This window comes from Nyctereutes procyonoides, unplaced genomic scaffold, assembly GCF_905146905.1.
Source record: "Nyctereutes procyonoides isolate TBG_1078 unplaced genomic scaffold, NYPRO_anot_genome, whole genome shotgun sequence".
NCBI lineage: Eukaryota > Metazoa > Chordata > Mammalia > Carnivora > Canidae > Nyctereutes > Nyctereutes procyonoides.
In genome coordinates, this window is record NW_026575052.1 from 23,321,593 (window position 1) to 23,342,283 (window position 20,691).

The window sequence follows — 20,691 nt, forward strand, 5'->3', positions numbered from 1 at the left end:
TGCAAATTTATTTGAAAAAACTACCTCCAAGACCCCTCCTAGTTCTAAAACGTATAGAATTTGATGACATAGGCCCTATAGGAGCCCATTTTATTTCTGGTGGTAGAGTATAAGAAGGCCCCGTATACATACTTTAGTAATTTCTTATTCGCAGCTGGACTTATTAAATACCAAGGCTGACTAAAATTTTCCTTTACATTTTCATGAAGTCTACATTACTTATAAACTTGATTGTCATTAGTACCTAGTAGGCTATGTCTGTATGGCCTCTTCTTAAGTCATGTTTCTCAGACCTTGTTTACCTGGAATACAGAAGCATTTTATAAATACATTTTAGAAGACTGACTTAGTCTTCATATTTTACAGATCTCTTTAGAATCTCTAGCCAGGTGTAGCAGCTTCTTTAATCTTAAACACCATTAGTGGCGTTAAATATTATCAGTAAATACTGGCCCTATTTTCTGTTAAAACGTACCTGTGTGTTAAATAAAAATTAAAATTCTAAATAAAATTCTGGGGATCCCTGGGTGGCGCAGCTGTTTGGCACCTGCCTTTGGCCCAGGGCGCGATCCTGGAGACCCGGGATCGAATCTCACGTCGGGCTTCTGGTGCATGGAGCCTGCTTCTCCCTCTGCCTGTGTCTCTGCCTCTCTCTCTCTCTCTCTCTGTGACTATCATAAATAAATAAAAATTAAAAACAAACAAACAAATAAATAAATAAATAAATAAATAAATAAAATTCTGCTTGTATATTATACTTAGTAACTAAGTCTAGCAGGATTATTACTGATTTTTATTTTCTTTGTCATTTTCTAAACGTGCTATGCTTTTACAATGAATATGTATATCTGTGATCAAGATAAAAACATAATTACTTCTACACAGTCATACTGAGCTAGCATCAGCACCTGGAACTGGACAGGGCTGCGACCTCTGCTGTGCCCATGGCTTCCCACCACCTCTGGACCATGGACCCCCACAAAGTGAACGAGCTTCAGGCCTTTGTGAAAATGTGTAAGCAGGATCCGAGCATTCTGCACAGGAAATGTGCTTCCTGAAGGAGTAGGTAGAGAGCATGGAGGATAAAATATTACCTGCTACTCATAAAACTAAATCAGAAGATATCAAGAAAGAAAAAAAACAGATAGTAAGAAGTGCAGAGGAAAACATAAAGACAGACAAACCATCAAGTGAGGAAGGTGGTCTAGAAATTGACAGTAAAGGTGTGATTGAACCAGTTATTGACACCCCTCCAGAAATGAGGCGTCATGATGTAGAGATGACCAGGGGAAATGATGGATCTGGCAAATGATAAAAAAGTGGCTGCCATTGATGCTCTAAATGATGAACTGCAGAAAGCCATTGACTTGTTCATAGATGCCATCAAGCTGAATCCTTGCTTGGCCATTCTGTATGCCAAGAGAGCATGTCTTCATCAAGTTACAGAAGCCAAATGCTGCCATCCAAGACTGACAGAGCTATTGAAATAAATCCTGATTCAGCTCAGCCTTACAAGTGGTGAGGGAAAGCACACAGACTTCTGGGCCACTGGGAAGAAGTAGCACATGATCTTGCCCTTGCTTATAAACTGGATTATGATGAAGATGCTAGCTCCTGCTGAAAGAAGTTCAACTGAGGGCACAGAAAATTGCCAAACATCAGAGAAAGTGTGAGCGAAAAGTGAAGAATGAGAAATCAAAGAAAGAATAGAAATGGTTAAGAAGGTTAGGGAAGAACATGAGGCAGCCCAGAGGGCAAAAGAAGCCAGATGATGATCAGGAACCAAAATTGGATCTTTTCTAGGTAGCTTTCCTGTGGGAATGCCTGGATTGGAAGGGATGCTTGGGCTCAATGAAATTCTTAGTGACCCAAAGGTTCTTGCTGCCATGCAGGATCCAGAAGTTATGGTGGCCTTTTAAGATGTGGCCCATAACCCAGCAAATGTATCAAATATCAGAGTGACTCAAAGGTTATGAATCTCATCAGTAAATTGTCAATCAAATTTGGAGGTCAAGCATAATGCTTTTCAGACACACAAAACCCTTGCTGAAGGAAAAGCAACTTAGATTATCTAATGGATGTCACAGGGATCCCTGGGTGGCGCAGCGGTTTGGCGCCTGCCTTTGGCCCAGGGCGCGATCCTGGAGACCCGGGATCGAATCCCACATCGGGCTCCCGGTGCATGGAGCCTGCTTCTCCCTCTGCCTATGTCTCTGTGTCTCTCTCTCTCTCTCTCTCTCTCTCTCTCTCTCTCTGTGACTATCATAAATAAAAAAAAAAAAAGAAAGTTTTTTTTTCTAATGGATGTCACAGTAATACACACCAGTGTACCTCTTACCTTCTCATGGAGAGAAAGCTGGGGTGCTATGAAGAGAAGGCCTACCCCCTCGGCCCCATGTGTAACCTAAACCTTTTGTAGTGGTTTGCCATTGGGTATTCGTTCACATAATGTTTTCCTACCAGGAATTCCTACTAGAAATTTTAAACCTTAAAAATATTTAAAATCAAGTTAAAAGGGTATGTTAATCCTTGAAGGAAGAAAACAAAAACAAAAATGTTACAAAGGCCCACATGATGATAATTTGTATAATGCTTCTTAATTGAACTTACATTGCCTTTCTAGTTAAAAAAACAAACAAACAAACAACAACAAAATGAAATAAACCTCGTTTTGGAGGAAAAGATGTAGAGTGCCAGTAATGGTTTATAGGAGTCTGTAATATAGTTTATATACCTCATTCTGTTTTCTTCCAGGAGTTCCTAATGCAAGTTGTAGTGCCCTCTGAGGAAACAGCTGAAGGCAATTTTGTTTACCAGTGATTGCAGATGGGTAGGGTAGGTGGGGGCCAGTCAAGAATGCTAACCTTAACTGTAGTAAAGGTACAGCTCTGCACAAGAAATATTTTTTTCACTTAAAATGGTTATACCAACACTTTTGATAAGGAAGTATGGGATCTCCTAGAATAATTTGGGAAGTGTGTAGTTTTTGTTCAAAGTATTTTATATTTACAGGTTAGTAAAATTACAGAGTTGTAAATAGTTTATTACTTTGTGATGGGGCAGGACCTTTTGGTTGGATAATTTCTTATTCTTTTCTTTTTTTCCTTAGGACATGTTCTAGAGATCCAACACAGGCCATTGCCAACAGATTGAAAGAAATGTATGAAATATATTCTCAGCATTGCCAGCCAGATGAGGATTTCAGTAATTCTAAAGGTAAGACTTAATACTGTCCATCTTGTTCTCATTTTAACTTAACTACGAGCTTAACTACATAGTCTTCTTGGTAAGTGAATCAGAAATGTGAAGAAAAGATTTGGACTTTAGATTGAGGGGTAGAATATAGATGTCCAATTTTTCTGTCAACCAAGTGGTTTCTGGGCCCTTCTCTGTAAGAGAAACCTTAGACTGATGTCTGATTACTTTGTTTGCAAAATCTTTAATTTCATTTGTAGACTGGATATTATTAAATTTAGAAGTATAATGATTCTTGAAAATACTAATTTCAGAAGATATTAGCTGTTTCATGCCCACACCTGTTCCAGAAGTTTTCTGTTGTCATGAATTAGAATCAAGTATGAGTGGAATAGTAAACCAATTATATATACCTTCTAGCACAGAGCTGCTCAGTTCAAACTTAAAAAAAAAAAAAAGTGTCTCTTAATGGAATGCTGTGACAGTTTTTAAGTGCAAATTTCATTTCACTGTTTTAGAAAAATGTAACCTTGGTTACCATGAAGAAAATTGAGAAATCTTAGGAATGATTGGAACAGCAGCTATAGGAAGTGCATATTTATGAAGTAATTGGTTGGTTTTTAAATTTTATTTTGTGGGCAGGGGTTGGATAGACTCTCACTTTCTACAATATGTTCTTTGTATGTGACTTTTGTCTTTTATTTATGCAGAAATAGCCAGCAAACATTTTCGTTTTGCAGAAATGCTTTACTATAAAGTATTAGAATCTGTTATTGAACAGGAACAGAAAAGACTGGGAGACATGGATTTATCTGTGAGTAAATCACCAGCGTATTGGTCAACATGATAAGATATGGTTTCCTTTCGGCCCTTCCTACACACAACCCCAGCTAAACTAAACAAAAATAAAACTGTGGCTTTGAAAGACTAAGACTGGCAGCTGGAGAAACTCATGTCTTGAGTGTACTTGCCTCTGGTCCCCCACTAATGTTTCTTGGTGCGGCAGGCTGTATCCTAGAATTCACAGCTTCTCTGGCAGTAAGACTCTGTAGTCAAAGATTGAAACATTCAGATTGAACAAAAATTGAGTTTTTAGAATACATGAACTTATTAACTGGCACCCTCCCCCTAAGAAGCCTTGTATAGCCAGAATAAGTTGAGTATTGATTAGATAGGACTTTAACATAAATATTCAGCCATTGCTCTTTGACTAAAGTAATTATTTTTTCTAGATTTTACTAGTCAAGAAATATAAATTGATTTTGAAATATGTAGTATTTACTTTTAATGACATCAATAGAAATGATTTTTGAAAATTTTTTAAGAATAATATTTTAGAGAAAATTATAAAACTGACTAATAGTTCTAATTTTATGTAGCAATTTACATTTCTTTTTTATACATAAAATTATGGCTGTGGGAATTTAAAAGGCTGTTAAGACAAATTTTTAAATTTTGAAACACATACAGAAGGGTGTGTAAAACATAGCTGCAGTTTAGGGGCTCATAATAAGTATATACCTGTATATACCCACTTAAGAAACTTATTAAAACAATTTTTTTTATTGTAGGAAAATATACATAACATAAAATTTACCATTTTCAGCATTTTTAAGTGAACAATTCAGTGGCATTAAGTACATTCACGGTCTTGTGCAACCCTTACCAATTTTTTATCATCCCAAACTGAAAGTCTATACCCAATAAGCAGTGACTCCCCATTCTCACCTCCCTCCAGCCCCTAGTAATCTCTACTCTACTTTGTCTCCACAAATTTACCTATTCTCGATATAATCATACAATATTTGTGCTTTTGTGTCTCACTAGTCACTTGGCACAATGTTTTCAGGGTTTATTCATGTTTTAGCATAGATCAGAATTTCATTCCTTTTTAAGACTGAATAGTATTCAGAATATTATTCATAATCAACAATATATGATTGTCTTTTTTTTGGTCAAGTTGTTCTTGATGTCAAGAGTTGGTCAAGAGTTCTTTATGTATTCTGGATATTAATCCCTTATATACAGTTTGTAGATATTTTCTCCCATTCTGTGGGTTCTCTACTTCATTGATAGTGTCCTTTGATAGACAGAAGTTTTTAATTTTGATGAAGCCACATTTACCTATTTTTTTTTCTGTTGCCTATGTTTTTGGTGTTTAAGTAACTTTTTAATTCAAAAATAGTGTTTATGTACAGATTTGGAAAATTAGTAAGCAAAAAAAAAAAAAAAGAGAGAGCTGTAAATATGTCTCCTGAGAGAAGTGTGTTCACCTGTGGCCCATTACCGTCTAGCCAGTCACCTGCCTTCCAGCTGTCTTTTTCTGATAGTGGCCTCTAACTGTAAATACTGTTTTGTAGCCTCTTTCCACATTATTCCCCTAAACAGGATGTATGTATATTTTTGTTAGGGATATAATTTTTGTATCAACTGTATTATCCAATAGGTAAGATTTTTGAAAGTTCTTATACATTCTTTTATATTTGCTAAAACATGGGCTTATTTATTAAGCTAAGAAAAGTTCTGTAAGAAAGTAAGCACATACTTCTCCCTAACTCGGAAAATAAGACTTCCTTTGATATTTTTATTTAACTTGACTGTGTAGGAAATGTCTTTATAAGAGCAGGCTAATGTTTCTAAATGTTAATAACTTTTGTTTTATAGGGCATTCTGGAACAAGATGCATTCCATAGATCACTTTTAGCCTGCTGCCTTGAGGTCGTCACTTTTTCTTATAAGCCTCCTGGGAATTTTCCATTTATTACTGAAATATTTGATGTGCCACTTTATCATTTTTATAAGGTATTTTTAAAATCTAATACTGATGAGGAAATTGTAAATGTGTTCAACTTCATGTCGTTAGCCAGTTAATTCATTTTGCTACCTAAGTACATCTCTCTTCTTAATTATATAATTAGTAATTTCTACTCTGTTTGGGAAGGAAAAATAGAAGAGTCTTAAGAACTATTTAAATTCTTCTAAGACAGTATAAAGACCTATTTTGGGTAAAAGCTTCATTTGCTTCTTCCTTTTATCTGCCATGGGCTTTTAGGATACTTTCATTGTATTAGCTGAGAAGCCTTTCAAAAAAGGTAGCAAACAAATCAGTAGCTATTCTTATATAGTAACCTTTTTAAATTTTTTATTTTAATTAAGTAGGCTCCACACCCAGTGTGGAGCCCAACACCAGGCTTGACCTCACAACCCTGAGATCAAGACCTGAGCTTAAATCAAGAGTCAAATGCTTAACTGACCGAACCACCTAGGACCCCCAACCTTTTTTTATTTTGTAGAAATAACATTGAAAGTGTCTTTTGGAAGAAAAGTTCTCTTTAACATATTATAAACAGGCGTAGAGTGATGGCATTGATTTGGTAGTTATTTCTGTCTTGATATCGATTTAGTGTATGGGTTTATCTTAATTCTAATAGAGCAAAGTCAGTTTTTTTTAGTGGCATAGATTGAATGTTTAGAGTTTTTATTTGTTCTATTTGTTGTGGGGTTGTTGTTTTTTTCAGTAATCTTTGCACCCAACGTGAGTCTTAAACTCATGATCCTGAGATTAAGAGTCAGATACTTTACCAACTGAGCTAGAGTCTTTAAGTGTGAAATTTTGGGCAGCCCAGGTGGCTCAGCGGTTTATTACCACCTTCAGCCCAGGGTGTGATCCTGGAGACCTGGGATCGAGACCCACGTCAGGCTCCCTGAGTGGAGCCTGCTTCTCCCTCTGCCTATGTCTCTGCCTCTCTCTCTCTGTGTCTCTCATGAATAAATAAATAAAATCTATAAAAATAAAAATTAAAAAAAAAGTGAAATTTTAAAGAGTAATATTTTTCAGGGACACCTGGGTGGCTCAGTAGTTGAGTATCTGCCTTTGGCTCAGGGTATGATCCTGGGTCCAGGGATCATGTCCCACGTCGCGCTCCCTGCAAGGAACCTACTTCTCCCTCTGCCTATGTCTCTGGCTCGCTCTCTGTGTCTCATGAATAAATAAATTGTTTTTAAAAAAAAAAAAAAGGTAATATTTTTCAACTTTAATAGAAGAGGCTCTTTTTTCTTTGAAAACAATTTAAAATATGCCATTATACAAAAGATTTTCTGTAATTCCTACATGCATTTTAAATAATAATAATTTATAAAGACAGTGAAAGGAAGACCACCTGTTCAAAATAGTGCTATTATTTATATTTTTAATTTTTGATGAATTATCTGTTGTATCTATAAATATGTAAAAAATGCAATTTACCCATTTTTGCTTCACACTTAATAAATGCATTTTTAGTGACAAAAATAATTATTAAACCAGGGCATTTTTTATTTCAGGTGATAGAAGTATTCATTAGAGCAGAAGATGGTCTTTGTAGAGAAGTGGTAAAACACCTTAATCAGATTGAAGAACAGATCTTGGATCATTTGGCATGGAAACCAGAGTCTCCACTCTGGGACAGAATTAGAGACAATGAAAACAGAGTTCCTACTTGTGAAGAGGTTTGTGAAAATACCTTAACATCTTTCTGTAACAAAAGTACTTCAGGATCTAATCTGTTTATATTCTTGTTTCACAGAGAGCAGTTAAACTTAGTATCTCCCTTATGGGAAGTGAGAGGGTGGCCATTGGGTTTAATATGGTATAGTCACCCCTGTATCTAAGAAGAAACCCCTAACTCTAGGAGTCAGAAATAATGTGTGATTGCTTCAAGGTTTCAGTGCCAGAGTAAAAATTCAGCATTCTCTTTTAATTTTCTAGTCAAGTCTCTGTACTTTAGAATGGCTGGTATTCTAATTCTCTAAATCAGTAATGAAGGCTGATTCATATTTAGAATTCAGCTATTAGCTTTGAATTTTTTTAAGCTTGCCAGACCTTTTCAACGTCAGTATGAAACTGGAAAAGACACTGATTTTATTTACATTAAAGAATTGGTGAGCCAAGTTTCCTTTTGCCTTAGATTGTGACTGTATTTCTAAAGAAAATACCTTTTTGAATAATGATACTCTGTATATCATTCTTTATAGGTTATGCCACCCCAGAACCTGGAAAGAGCAGATGATATTTGTATTGCTGGATCTCCTTTGACTCCCAGAAGGGTGAGTGAAGTTCGTGCGGATACTGGAGGACTTGGAAGAAGTAAGTTTAAAATATTAGGAGGGGGGCACCCGGGTGGCCTAGTTGGTTGGGTGTCTACCTTCAACTTGTGTCGTGATCCTGGGGTCCTGGGATTGAGTTCTGCATTGGGCTCCCTGCTCTGTAGGGAGCCTGCTTATCCCTCTTCGTCTCTTTGTCATGAATAAATAAATAAAATCTTAAAAAAAAAAAATACTAAGGGGAGTATTTGGGAGCCTAATATCTGAGAATTGAAATTCTATCTGAAACTAGAAGTGAAATTAATAGGGTTTAAATAAAAGAAATATTTTGTGCATTATTAACTGGAACCCTCCCCTAGAAAGCCTTGTATAGCCAGAATAAGTTGAGTATTGTAGTACCACATGGATCACTTAAAAGTAGTGCTTTTGAAATATATTTAAGAACACAGGAAGATACATGTAATAACAAGTTACTTTAAAAAGAGAATACTATATATTAATGTGTTTCCGGTATCTCAAGTGTGTGTTTCTATATAAGCATACAGAAAGGCTAAAGAAAACCAAACTGTTAAGAAATATTGATAATAGAATTCCAGGTGCTTTCTGTAAATTTTTAAAAATAAATATGTATTTCTTTTAAAATCAGAAGAGGGGTGCCTGGGTGGCTTAGTTGGTTAAGTGTCCAACTCTTGATTTCGGCTCAGGTTGTAATCTTGGGGTCATGGGATTTAGCCCCATGTTGGGATCCGTGGTTGACACAGAGTCTACTTGAGCTTCTCTCCTCCCCCTTCCTACAGCTCTCATGTGCTTGCTCGCTTGCTCTCTCTCAAATAAATCTTTTTTAAAAAGTAAAATCAGGAAAAAACAAAAGCTTCTTAAAGATAGAGTTGTAGGGATCCCTGGGTGGCGCAGCGGTTTGGCGCCTGCCTTTGGTCCAGGGCGCGATCCTGGAGACCCGGGATCGAATCCCACATCGGGCTCCCGGTGCATGGAGCCTGCTTCTCCCTCTGCCTGTGTCTCTGCCTCTCTCTCTCTCTCTCTCTCTCTATCATAATTAATTAAATAATTAATTAATTAATTAAAAAAAGATAAGAGTTGTATGATGCAACTAGGTATAGACAAGCTGATGAGTTAAAAGTACTAAATGGCCAGAGCATGTTCAGCTTTAACTCTTGTCAGTTGAGCTGTGCTTCACTGGTTTATAGGACAGCAGTGCTGGCCCCAGAAATACAGAAAAGAGAAGTTTCACTATTCATCTGGTTCTATTTAGGCAGCTGCTTTTTTTTTTTTTTTTTTTAAAGTAATCTCTATGCCCATGATGGGGCTCAAACTCACAACCTAAGATCATGTTCAATAGGCTGAGCCAGCCAGGTTGGCCAGGCTGAGCCAACCCCTTCAGGTTGCTCTTGTAACATCTTCCACATGCAAGGTTTAAGTTTACATAGTTAAGACAAAACTGCTTTTAAAAAGCAATTTTGTAAATTCAGAGAGTTCTAAATCCTTACATGCCATTAGAAGGATATTATTTCTAGATGAACCTTTTAATGTAATTGATAAGCACTGGTTATAGAAAAAAGATCAGATTTAAAATCAAGAATCAGTGCATACTCAATAACTATGGATAATCTATATGAAAATTTCCTCATTTTTTGGAAGAGGAATCATAATGGCTTAACTATTTTTCTGCCTGTTATCCACCTTAGACACAGATCTGACAGCTGGTCTTCCTCAGTCCTGTTTCTATAGAGTTTTTCCTTCCCTAATCTGTGGATTTAGGACCTGACTTTAACCATTTTCTTGGGCAGCCAGCCCCTGTGGCGCAGCGGTTTAGCGCCGCCTGCAGCCTGGGGTGTGATCCTGGAGGCCCGGGATTGAGTCCCACGTCGGGCTCCCTCTGCCTGTGTCTCTGCCACACTCTCTCTCTCTGTGTCTCTATGAATAAATAAATAAAATCTTAAAAAAAAAATAAAGATTAAAAAAATAATAAACTCATTTTCTTTGTACTTACCACTTCTCCATTTTCTTGAGGTCTCTTAATGCTTTACAAGATAATGATCATAATGCATTCTTTCCAATTGTAGGTTTGTTCCAAATACAAATCTAGTAAGTTTATTGGGTTTTGTGCCATTGGAAAATTAAAACGTTAAGCTGTAGTCTGTCACGAGTACCCCTATCCTCTTATGACCTCCCTACATATATTTTTAAATTAAAAACAACAATTGATGTGTTGGAAGGAATGCTGCTTAAAAATTCAGCCACTGATGTGCATATTTAACAACAGACTGTGCTATAATGTTTATAGGGGTTGTTTATGTTTAGGATGACAAAGTAATTTTGGAAATAGTGGTGATGGTTGCACAATATTGTGAATGGAATTAATGTCCTGCATTGTACGTACAAAAATAGTTCAAATGGCAAATTACATGTTATATATATATATATATATATATATATATAAAAGGTAGCAATATACCAAATTCAAAATTTGGTATACCAAAATTTGAATACCAAATTCAAAGCATTGAATTGTACAATTTAAGTGAAATTTATGTGAATTATGCATTAATAAAATTGTTTAAAGAATATAATAAACTAAGCTTAATTGAGTCCAAAACACATATATCCATTTTTGCTGAAGAACATTGAATTTTAGTGATTTTCTATACATGGAAAAAGACAAAGATGCAAATTGATAAAACTGGGGGGGGGGGGAATGCTCCCAGATGATGTCCTAGTAATATCAAGTCCCCTTGTTTTGAGTAGTGGCTTTACAGTGAAAATCACATTGTACATGAATGTTAGGTAGAAATTGAATATGGTCAAAAGTATCATAGGAAAATAGAATAATTGTTTAAATTGCCCCTAAGTCATCAAGATTATGTAGTAGTAGAGGGCAGAGTTTGATTTAGCAGGAGCTGGAATAAAGTAGGGAGCATTGTGAAACAAATAGAGAAAAATTCTTGTGTTTAAATTTTGCTCTTAATAGTGTGTGGTTGAATTTTCATTAGTTGAATATACTTATGAATATGATCCCTGTAATTTTTGTTTATGAAGTATTTCAGATACTGATTAGTTTTGAACTTAAGAGCTTGGCTAGAAGTTAGATCTCAGTTTCCTTGAGTTAAACCATTTGTTTGATTTTTTTTTTTCTGACCCTAGGCATAACATCTCCAGCCACATTATATGATAGATACAGCTCCCCAACAGCCAGCTCTACCAGAAGGCGGCTATTTGTTGAGAATGATAGCCCTTCTGATGGAGGGACACCTGGGCGCATTCCCCCACAACCCCTCGTCAATGCTGTCCCTGTGCAGAATGTATCTGGGGAGACTGTTTCTGTCACACCAGTTCCTGGACAGACTTTGGTCACTATGGCAACAGCCACTGTCACAGCCAACAATGGACAAACAGTGACCATTCCTGTACAAGGTAAGGAAGGCAGAGTTGGATTTTGAGTTCTTTCTCGGTGGCATTTATTGGAAAGTCACCTGAGATTTGGCTGGAATGACAACAGGAGATAAGGGGGTGTGGGGGGAAGGAGGCTAGGAGGGGAGAAACTGGAAACCCGTGCCTGGAGAACTTTTCATCATCCTCATCTTCTCCCTAACAAACTGTAGGTATTGCGAATGAAAATGGAGGGATAACGTTCTTCCCAGTCCAGGTCAATGTTGGAGGGCAGGCACAAGCCGTGACTGGCTCCATCCAGCCCCTCAGTGCTCAGGCCCTGGCTGGAAGTTTGAGCTCTCAACAGGTGACAGGAACAACCTTGCAAGTCCCTGGTCAGGTGGCCATTCAACAGATTTCCCCAGGTGGACATCAGCAGAAACAAGGCCCACCTTTAACTGGCAGCAGTATTAGACCCAGGAAGACCAGCTCTTTATCACTCTTCTTTAGAAAGGTAATTTTTCATGTACCCTTATCAGGGTATAAGCTTGGGAAATATAAGTGTTAGGTAAACAAATTTTGAAATGTTTTTGTTTATCTACCAGGTTTACCACTTGGCAGGTGTCCGCCTTCGGGATCTTTGTGCTAAACTGGATATTTCAGATGAACTGAGGAAAAAAATCTGGACCTGTTTTGAATTCTCCATAATTCAGTGTCCTGAACTTATGATGGACAGACACCTGGACCAGCTGTTGATGTGTGCCATTTATGTGATGGCAAAGGTGAGTACCGTTTGGAATATAAAAGGAAAAAGTAAAGATGTTACTTCCTTACTCTCAGAACACTTTTAACAGTTTTGTTGAGCTATAATTCACTCATTCATTCATTCATTCATTCAAGTAGTCCCCACACCCAGTGTGGGGCTTGAACTAACAACTCTGAGATGAAGACCTGAGCTGAGATCAAGAGTTGGATGCTTAAGTGACTGAGCCACCCAGGCACCCCTTGGTTCGCTCACTTAAAATGTACAGCTCAGTGGTTTTTATAGATATGTGCAACCTTCACCACAGTAAATTTTAGAACATAATATTCCATTGTAAAGATATATGACATTTTGATTATCCGTTAATTGATGGCCATCCGGGTATTTTCACTTTGACTATCATGAATAATGCTATGAACATTTGTGTACAAGTTCTTGCATAGACATGTTTTCATTTCTCTTTTCTATATACTAAAGGTGGATTGCAAGGTCTTATACTGTATTTAACCATTTGAGGAGCTGCCAGACTGTTTTTCCAAAGTCACTGCAGTATTTTGTATTTCTACTAGCAGTATATGAAGTCTTCATTTCTCCACCTTCTCATTAGCACTTTTTATTATCAGACATTTTTCTAAAATTTATTGATGTGAAATTCATATAAATCAACAATTTTTAAATGAACAATTGAGTGGTATTTAGTACATTCCCAATCTTGTACACCCAGCCTTTATCTTGTTCCAAAACATTTGCATCCCTACAGAATAAAACTACTTATTTATTAAATAGGTTCTTTGCATTCTCCCTCCCTCAGCTCCTGGCACCCACCATTCTACTTTCTGTCTCTATGAATTTGACTATTCTAGGTGCCTCTAGGAGTCCTACAGTATTTGTCTTTTCGTGACTGGTTTATTTCAGTTAGTATAACATCCTCAAGATCTTTCTGTGTTGTAACATGAGTTATAATTTTCTTCCTTTTTAAGGCTGAGTAATACTCCATAGTGTGGACATACCACATTTTGTTTATCCATTCATCCATTGATGGCCACTTGGGTAGCTTCCACTTTTTAGCTATGGTGAATTGTGCTACTATGAAGATGAGTGTATGAATATCTTGTTGAACTTTTAGTTTCATTCTTTTAGTCATATACCCAAAAGTGGAATTGCTGGGTCATATGGTAATTTTAGGTTTAGTTTTTTGAGAAACTTGCCGTGTTTTTGACAGCAGCTGCACCATTTTACATTCCCACTAGCAGTGCATTAGAGTTCTAATTTTTCTACATCCTTGCCAGCTTTTCAATTTTTTATTATAGTCATCTCAGTATTGATTGATACATTATGGTTTTTTTTTTTTAAGATTTTATTTATTCATGAGAGAGAGAGAGGCAGAAGAGACAGGAGGCAGAGGGAGAAGCAGGCTCCATGCAAGGAGCCTGATGTGTGACTCGATCCTGGGTCTCTAGGATCAGCCCTGGACTGAAGGTGGCGCTAAACCACTGAGCCACCGGGCTGCCCCCAGTATGGTGGTTTTGATGTTTATTTTCCTAATGACTCATGATGTTGAATGTCTTTTATTGTGCTTATTAACTATTATTTGGGTTTTTTATTCTGGCCATCAGGCAATCATTTGTCTGCTGGTCATTTGTATATCTTCTTTGGTGAAATACCAGTTTAAATACTTTGTCCATTTTTTATTTGGATTGTTTTGTGCTTTTCTATGGTTGAGCTGTAGTTTATATATTCTGCAGATATTTTGTAGATACTTTGGGTGTTTTTCCACTTACTTGATGGTGTTATTTGAACCATATAGTTTTTAATTTTGATTAAGTCAATTTTTCTATTTTTTCTTTGTTGCTTGAACTTTTGATGTCTAAGAATACATTGTTATATCCAAGGTCATCGATATTTATGTTTTCTTCCAAGAGTTTTATATAGTCTTCTCTCTTACATTTAGGTCTTTGATCCATTTTGAGTAATTTCTAATACATGGTAGGAAGTAGGAGTTCAACTTTATTCTTTCACATGGAGCTAATCCAATTGTTTTGTGTAGTGAGAACACTTAAGATCACCTCTCTTAGCAACTTCCAAGTATATAATACAGTGTTGTTAACTGTAGTCACCATGCTAGATAGCAGGTCCCCAGAATTTATTCATCTTATGACTGGAAGTTTGTACTCTTTGGCCAACATCTCCCCAATTTCCCCACCCCAACATACGTACCTTAACTATATTAGCTTCAGATTTATGCTAACATAATTCCAGTGAGATATAGAAGTGTTACTTTTATGTAGCTGTTTCCTTTTCATCTTTTGAGGTGAATTGTGATATCCGTAAGTGTTACAAATCCAACAATAATTCTGTGACTTTTAAAGGAGCTGAAATATATTTAATGTATAACTTTTGTTTTATTAATTTTATCATTTCTGATTCTCTTTATCAGTTCCTGTGGTTTTAAGTTGTCATCTGGAGTCATTTCCTTAGCCCAATACAGCATTCCTCCTCCTAGGCAGTTTTTGGCATACATTACTGTATGTTTTAGGCCCAGTGAAACATTATAAATGTATTGTTTTATACAATGGCTTTTTAAATCAGTTAAGGAGAAATATATGCTGTCTTTATGGTTCCATAATTATCTTTATCAGTGCTTTTTTATGTGTATTTGAATTACTGAAGTCTCTTCCTTTTAATTTGACGAACTTCTAGTATTCTAGTAAGATCAATCTGTTAGCAGCAAATTGTTTATTTTTTATTTCTCTTTCATTTTTGAGATTCTATTTATTTCTCTTTCATTTTTGAAAGATAACTGAACACTGAATTCTTAGTTTTTTACTTTGAGCACTTTGAATATGTTGTTTCACCACCTCTTAGCTTCTGTAGTTTCTGAATAGAAGTTGCCTGTTATTTTATTGGGCTTCTCTTTATGCTTTCAAGATCTTCTCCCTTTCTTGGGCTTTCATCATTTTTACTGTATGTCTGGGTATGGATCTCTTTGCATTTATCCTATACTTGGAATCCTTAGAGCTTCCTAGTTGTGTGGGTTACTATTTTTTAAACAAATTTAGGAAGCTTTCAGCTTTATTTAACATTTTTTCTGCTTCTCTCTGTGTGCTGAATGATGTTCACAGCTCTCTGAAGCTCTGTTAATTTTTCTGCATTTCCTTTTTCTGTGTTCTTCAGGTTCCACAGTCTATCCCAAGATTGCTAATTCTTTTTTTTCTTTGCCTGTTCAGATCTATTTTGTCCCTTGGGTGAATTTTTAATTAGTTAAATGTACTTTTTTTGTGCCAGGTCTTTGTTCAGATGCCACTTACTCCCTCTTATTACTGAATTTTAGTAGATTTTCTTGAATAGTTTTTCATTTTTTATACACCCTTAGGACAATTTCCAGAGATTTGAAATGGCTGTTTGTATGATTTTCACCAGTTTTACTGGGGAAGTAGGTTCATAGAGCTCTTCAATATATTTTGCTGGAAGTTACTTTCTCTCTCAGAATACTCTTACTGTTTGCCAGGTCACAAAAGAAGATAAGTCCTTCCAGAATATTATGCGTTGTTACAGGACTCAGCCACAGGCCCGGAGCCAGGTAACTACATTTTGTCTCAGGGCTGAAATAAAGCTTAAAGTCTTTGATAAATGTGAAAAATTAACCACAGTTGATTCTGCAGCCTTTCCCCAGGATACAAAATAAGAATCTACTTTAAGGAATTCTTTTCTTTAATATTGTTTAATCATTGACTGACAGCTTCACATCTTGATTAGTTTAAGTCCTCTTTTCTCCAAAAGGTAAAATATTTGATTCCTTAATTCGGATAATCACACGATAGATGTCAATTTAGGAAGTTGTTTGGTTTTTATGTCACCTTTCAGGCTAGTTTAGAAAACCAGTACTGTACATTTAACCAAGACAACATTAAATGAAAATCTAAAATTCATTTTACCTTTAATATTGTTCATTTATCTCAGAGGATAGGTATGCAAGATCTTTGTATTTGATTTAGAATAACCTGATTTTATGGTTGGGTGCTAGTACTGCCTGTTATAACATTATAGGCCATATTTGGAATTTGAGGCCAGCAGGCCCTAGTATAAATCTTGGCTCTGTTATTTAACAGATATACCTTATATATCAAACCATATCAAACAGATATGATCTTGGCTGCATATATTAACCTCCCTGAGGAGGACAACTATTACTACATCGAGTCGTGAGAATTTAATAACATATGAAGGTCCTGTAGTCTAAGATGTGCTCAATAAATCTGTCCTCTTATCATGGTCTCTAAAGGTATACAGAAGTGTTTTGATAAAAGGGAAAAGGAAAAGAAGAAATTCTGGCAGCAGTGATAGCAGAAGCCATCAGAATTCTCCAACAGAACTAAACAAAGACAGAAGTAAGTGTTGAAGATCTTTATGAACACTTAGAAAACAAAATTAGGAGCTTCTCACTTTTTAGACCTAAAGATTACTAAATGAAATTATGACTATAGAAACTTAAAATATTGGCAAAAAAAATTGTTGGAATAATAAATAGAATCCTAAATTTAGTAGCAAAGTTGGTTGTCCTTCATCCCATAGCTTTGAGGCATATTCTGCATAGCATTTTTCTCCAGGGAAATTAGAGAAGGTTTCAGGCAGGAATTTGTTGGTCTCAGTTCCAGGAAAGTTTGGCATACCAACTGAAACCATGCTATGGAAATACCTAATTGCTGACTTGTTGTCACTTAATGCAGGGCACAGGTCCTAGAAAATTTGGTGTAATTTATTAGAGAAAACTACTCAGTAAACTCTTGCTACATAGCAGGGGGTAAAGTTAATACTTATTAGAATCTGTGCTTTGCTCCCCGGGTTGAAGAATAGAGTGCCCATTTGCTGCCATTTAAACAAGTACTATTTGCCTTTCTCTTAATGAATTTTCTTTTTAAAAACAGTCTGTACTAGCTCTTTCTGTTTAACATCCTTTGTTCTACCCGCTGCAGCCAGCAGAGATTCCAGTCCTGTCATGAGGTCAAGCAGCACCTTGCCAGTCCCACAGCCTAGCAGTGCCCCTCCGACACCTACTCGTCTCACAGGTGCCAACAGCGACATGGAAGAAGAGGAGCGGGGAGACCTCATTCAGTTCTACAACAATATCTACATAAAACAAATTAAAACATTTGCCATGAAGTACTCACAGGCAAACATAGTAAGTTTGACAGGGATTATTGCATACTTTTTTCACCTGTGAGGGAGGAGAAATCACTTAAGATGAGCTGCTGTATAGGTGAACTAGTCTTAGAAATCATCCTTTTGTTAAATAAAACTGAGGAAATCTCTAAGAGAGATAATACGCCTACCCAACAGAATTTCTTTTTATTGTGAAGCGGTAAACAAGAATAAGATGGTATTTGGATTCCCTAAAAATTACTGTAATACAAGAGAGAGACTGCATGCATTCACATTGTCCAAAACTTACCAGCTATGGTAACCTTTCAAGTTACTTAACTCTCTCTGTCTTGTATCTCTTCATATATAAAAGTGGGAATAGGAGCAGTCCCTAGTGTATAGGGTTAACTGGGGGGATTAAATGCCATAATGTATTAAAAATGCTTAAAACTGTGACTGCCACAAAGTAAGCACTTGTGTTATTTGTATGGTTTTCTTTAGGTGTAATTGTTGCTGCTAATACTGTTTACTATTCAAAAAGTTACTGGTTTATTATACCTCTCCACTCTTTCAATAAAAATAACCATTTTCATAAAAACACCTGGTTAGAAATTTCATTACCTTTCTTAGGAATATGGATTTTTTTTTTTTTAAACAGATGGATGCTCCTCCACTCTCTCCCTATCCATTTGTAAGAACAGGTTCTCCTCGCCGAATACAGCTGTCTCAAAACCATCCTGTCTACATTTCTCCACATAAAAATGAAACAATGCTTTCTCCTCGAGAAAAGATTTTCTATTACTTCAGCAACAGTCCTTCAAAGGTGAGCTTAGTATACATCTTGGCCTTTAGTTATTAACTCCCAACCCCAGAATTGGGGTTGATAGGAAATGCTCCATACTCACATGAGTGATGGGAACTACAAGGGAAAAGTGACCAGTCCTTCTGTAGCAAAAAACAAGGGTTAGGGGGAGAACTTTATGGCTGGAAACAAAATAATTTAGATTGATTTTTTTCATTCCTTTTCTTATTTGTGCATTTACAGTTTAAACTGATTATGGAGTGTTTCTACAGAGATAGGTAGTATCTCTGCCCTTTGGATTCTTTGTCTAAGGGGAGAAATGGACATTTTGTACAGTGTAGTGTGACAGCCCTATTTAGTAGATTTGTGTAGCAGCATCTGCCTCCATCTGTGATGAGAAGGAAAGCTTGAATTAGGCCTTAATGGTATAAAAGTTAGCAAGATGCTAAGGTGTGGAAGGAAGGGGTATCCAGGAAGCACCAGAAAAGGAAAGAAAACAATGTCCTTGAGGCAATAAGGGTAGATCACTGGGCATCATGTGCTGTGTTTAGGAGTACAACTCAATCCTAAAGCCCATTCGTGATACTTGTATTCATAAAGATGGCTGAGACAGAAACACACAAAATGGCCTAGATTATTGCAAGAAAAAAAAAAGTATCATGAGGAAAGGGAAGATGGGGAAGGTACTGTTCTAGAATGAAGAGGTCTAGAGACAGGACACCTAAATGCAGTGCATGATCTTTGATTGGATCCTAAATAGAAAAGGACAGCTATCAACGATATTTTGGGAACAAGTGGGAAAATTTAATGTGGACTTCAGTGTTAAATTTTATTTTTAAATTTCTGTTAAATTCCTTTGGTATTGATGATAGTACTGGCTTATGTTTCAGAAGTGCATTGTCCCAGTATGAGCAACTTACTTTCAAATGGTTCAACTAAAAAAGAAATTATAGAGAGAAAACAAATGTGATAAAATGTTAATTACTGATAATTGGGTGTTCACTGTACTATTTTTCCAACTTTTCTTTTAAAATAAAAAGTTGGTGAAAACAAGAAAGCAAAACTTAGAAAACAGAAAACCTTTTCCATCTTTCTGTTACAGTAGCAACAGAAGGTGTCACATGCCTTGGAGTAAATTTATCCCTTGTAGAGACCTCAGTTAGCCTTAATAACAAAGACATACTGATATTTCTGAATAGGAAGACCAAATACTTAAAGAAACAGTTTCCTCCAACCACCACATAAGTGTGATCTAATTCCAATGATGTGGCTAGTGGGATTGTGAAAGTCGGAAACATAAGTCAACAATAGCCCCAAAATCAACTGGAGGACATGACTGACAATTCCTCTAATATAGGCACAGCTCGGAGATATTGCAGGTTCAGGTCCAGACTACCATAGAAAAGCCAGTCAGATGAAGTTTCTGACTTCCCAGTGCATATAAAAGTTATATTTATACTGTACTGTAGTCATTATATCTTTTTTAAAAAAGTGTTCATACCATAATTTAGAAATATGCTATCTGAACTTTCAATGAATCATAATAACAATTATAATTATGAAAAATTCTGAAATATTGTGGGAATTACCAAAATTTGATACAAAGATCCAAGTAGCAAATCCTGCTGGAAAATGTCACTGATACACTTGCTTGACACAGGGTTGCCACAAAATACACATTATTTGTGAAGCACAATAAAGCAAAGTATGCCTGTGTTAGATATTCACCCTATAACCAAATGAATACTCAATTCAGTAATACAAGTCAGAATATTGAGTGCAAAAGGCCAAAAAAGGAGGAAAGAGGAAAAAATACATGGGAAAATAGCAAACAAATAGCAATTAAATGTAAGTGGTCTAAATCCATCAATTAAAAGGCAGAAACTATAAGACTGGACAAAATAGCAAGACCCAACTAAGTAGCCCACTTTAAAGTAAAAGGACGATAACGTAGATATCCCATTAACTGAAGAATAAATGCATGTCCACATAGTAGAGTATTACTCCAACCAAAAGGAAGTACTGACACATGCTATACCATGGGTGGACTTGAAAACATTATGCCAAGTGAAAGCAGTCACAAAAGGGTAACTATTATATGATGCCATTTATATGAAATGTCCAGGACAGACAAATTTATAGAAGCAGAAGATTAGTGATTGCCTAGATCTGGGAGGAATGGAGGGTTTCTGTTAATGGGCATATGTGGTAATGAATTGCACAAATGAATTACATGATTGAATGTGGTAATGATTGCACAACTCTAGGAACATACTGAAAGCCATGGATTTGTACACTTCAAGTGGTTGAATTGTATGCTATGTGA

The 20,691-nt window shown here is 36.3% G+C and overlaps 1 protein-coding gene and 1 pseudogene across 1 annotated transcript in view; both read left to right on the forward strand.

Moving 5' to 3' along the window:
- The window catches only part of RBL2 (RB transcriptional corepressor like 2), a 51,994-nt gene that overhangs the window by 23,801 nt on the left and 7,502 nt on the right, over positions 1-20,691 (forward strand). Inside the window, exons 10-21 of the mRNA XM_055332733.1 lie at positions 3,110-3,216; positions 3,906-4,009; positions 5,860-5,997; positions 7,519-7,683; positions 8,209-8,320; positions 11,437-11,706; positions 11,895-12,175; positions 12,267-12,443; positions 15,933-16,004; positions 16,707-16,812; positions 17,398-17,603; positions 18,222-18,386. Coding sequence (XP_055188708.1) covers positions 3,110-3,216; positions 3,906-4,009; positions 5,860-5,997; positions 7,519-7,683; positions 8,209-8,320; positions 11,437-11,706; positions 11,895-12,175; positions 12,267-12,443; positions 15,933-16,004; positions 16,707-16,812; positions 17,398-17,603; positions 18,222-18,386 — 1,903 coding nt within the window. The remainder of the gene's footprint in view (positions 1-3,109; positions 3,217-3,905; positions 4,010-5,859; positions 5,998-7,518; positions 7,684-8,208; positions 8,321-11,436; positions 11,707-11,894; positions 12,176-12,266; positions 12,444-15,932; positions 16,005-16,706; positions 16,813-17,397; positions 17,604-18,221; positions 18,387-20,691) is intronic.
- LOC129514165 (hsc70-interacting protein-like) lies at positions 793-2,062 on the forward strand (annotated as a pseudogene).